The following is a 1,243-nucleotide window of genomic DNA, read 5'->3' on the forward strand; positions in this document are numbered from 1 at the left end:
CCGAGGGGCCGGTTACCTTGTGCGATGAGAATGGGATACTCCAGGTAGGTCAGCAGCGGGTACTCATAGTAACACTGGTACCGGAGAAACACCAGGAAACTGGGGAGAGAGGGGGAGCGTCTGAGCTGGGGCCGGCCCAGCACAGGGCGGCGGGGAGGCCCGGCCAGCGCCCAGGAGCCCGGGTTCATGTGCAAAACCCTGGACCTGCTGGTTGGCACCTGGAAACGTCAGGGGGTGGGGGGAGATTTCGCACACAGAGCTCGGGACCGTAACTTAATACTGCCCGCAGCTTTTTGAGCATCCGGACTGACTGGGAGCTGGGCGTGGTGCACGTGGTCGCTGCCAAGTCCCCGGAGATGGTGGCACAAGTGAGTTTCACTGAGGTCCGAGCGGCAGGCCAGGACGAGAAGAGACGGTGCTTCTGGCCCCTGGCTGGCCGGCCCTGAGCGGGGGAGAAACCACCTGGATGATCCCTGCGGCCGTCCAGAGTGCTCCCCGTCGAGGAGGAGCAGTAGGTGAGAGGCATAAACAGTCATCAGTCCCTTAAGAGAATTCCAGCTCTGAGGGCCGCCTGGGTGGCTCAGTCAGTTGGGCATCCGACACTTGGTTTCGGCTCAGGTCGTGATCTCACGGTTTCGTGAGTTCAGGCCCCACGACAGGCTCTGCGCTGGTGGCGGGGAGCCTGCTTGGGATTCCCTCTCTCCCCTTCTCTCTCTGCCCCTCCACCACTCCTTCTCTCTCTGCCCCTCCACCACTCGCAATGTTGTTGTCTCTCTCAAAATAAATGAGGAAGAAAGAAAGAAAGAAAGAAAGAAAGAAAAGAAAAAGGAGAAGCAAAGAGAAAAAAAAAGAAAAAGAAAAGAGAAGAAAAAAGAGAAGCAAAGAAAGAAAAAAAAGACGAAAAGAAAGAAAAAAGAAGAGAAAAAAAAGAAAAGAGAAGCAAAGAAAGAAAAAAGAAAGAAAAAAGAAAAAAAGAGAAGGAAAGAAAAAAGAAAAGAAAGAAGAAAAGACAAGCAAAGAAAAAAGAAGAAAAAAGAGAGAAAGAAGAAAAGAAAGAAAAAAAGAAAAGAAAGAAAGAAAAAAAGAAAAGAAAGAAAAAAGAAGAGAAGAAAAAAGAAAAGAGAAGCAAAGAAAGAAAAAAGTAAAAAAAGAAAGAAAAAGGAAAAGAGAAAAAAGAAGAGAAGGAAAGAAAGAAAAAAGAAAAGAAAAAAGGAAAGAGAAGCAAAGAAAAAAGAAGAAAAAA

At 48.0% G+C, this 1,243-nt stretch overlaps 1 protein-coding gene across 3 annotated transcripts in view; it reads right to left on the reverse strand.

Moving 5' to 3' along the window:
- SLC66A3 (solute carrier family 66 member 3) overlaps positions 1–1,243 on the reverse strand; it is a 14,543-nt gene that overhangs the window by 8,883 nt on the left and 4,417 nt on the right. For all 3 annotated transcript variants that reach the window (XM_049652514.1, XM_049652515.1, XM_049652517.1), the window contains exon 2: positions 17–99. In XM_049652514.1, the coding sequence (XP_049508471.1) occupies positions 17–99 (83 nt within the window). The remainder of the gene's footprint in view (positions 1–16; positions 100–1,243) is intronic.

Source organism: Panthera uncia (genome assembly GCF_023721935.1).
Source record: "Panthera uncia isolate 11264 chromosome A3 unlocalized genomic scaffold, Puncia_PCG_1.0 HiC_scaffold_12, whole genome shotgun sequence".
Taxonomy (NCBI): Eukaryota; Metazoa; Chordata; class Mammalia; order Carnivora; family Felidae; genus Panthera; species Panthera uncia.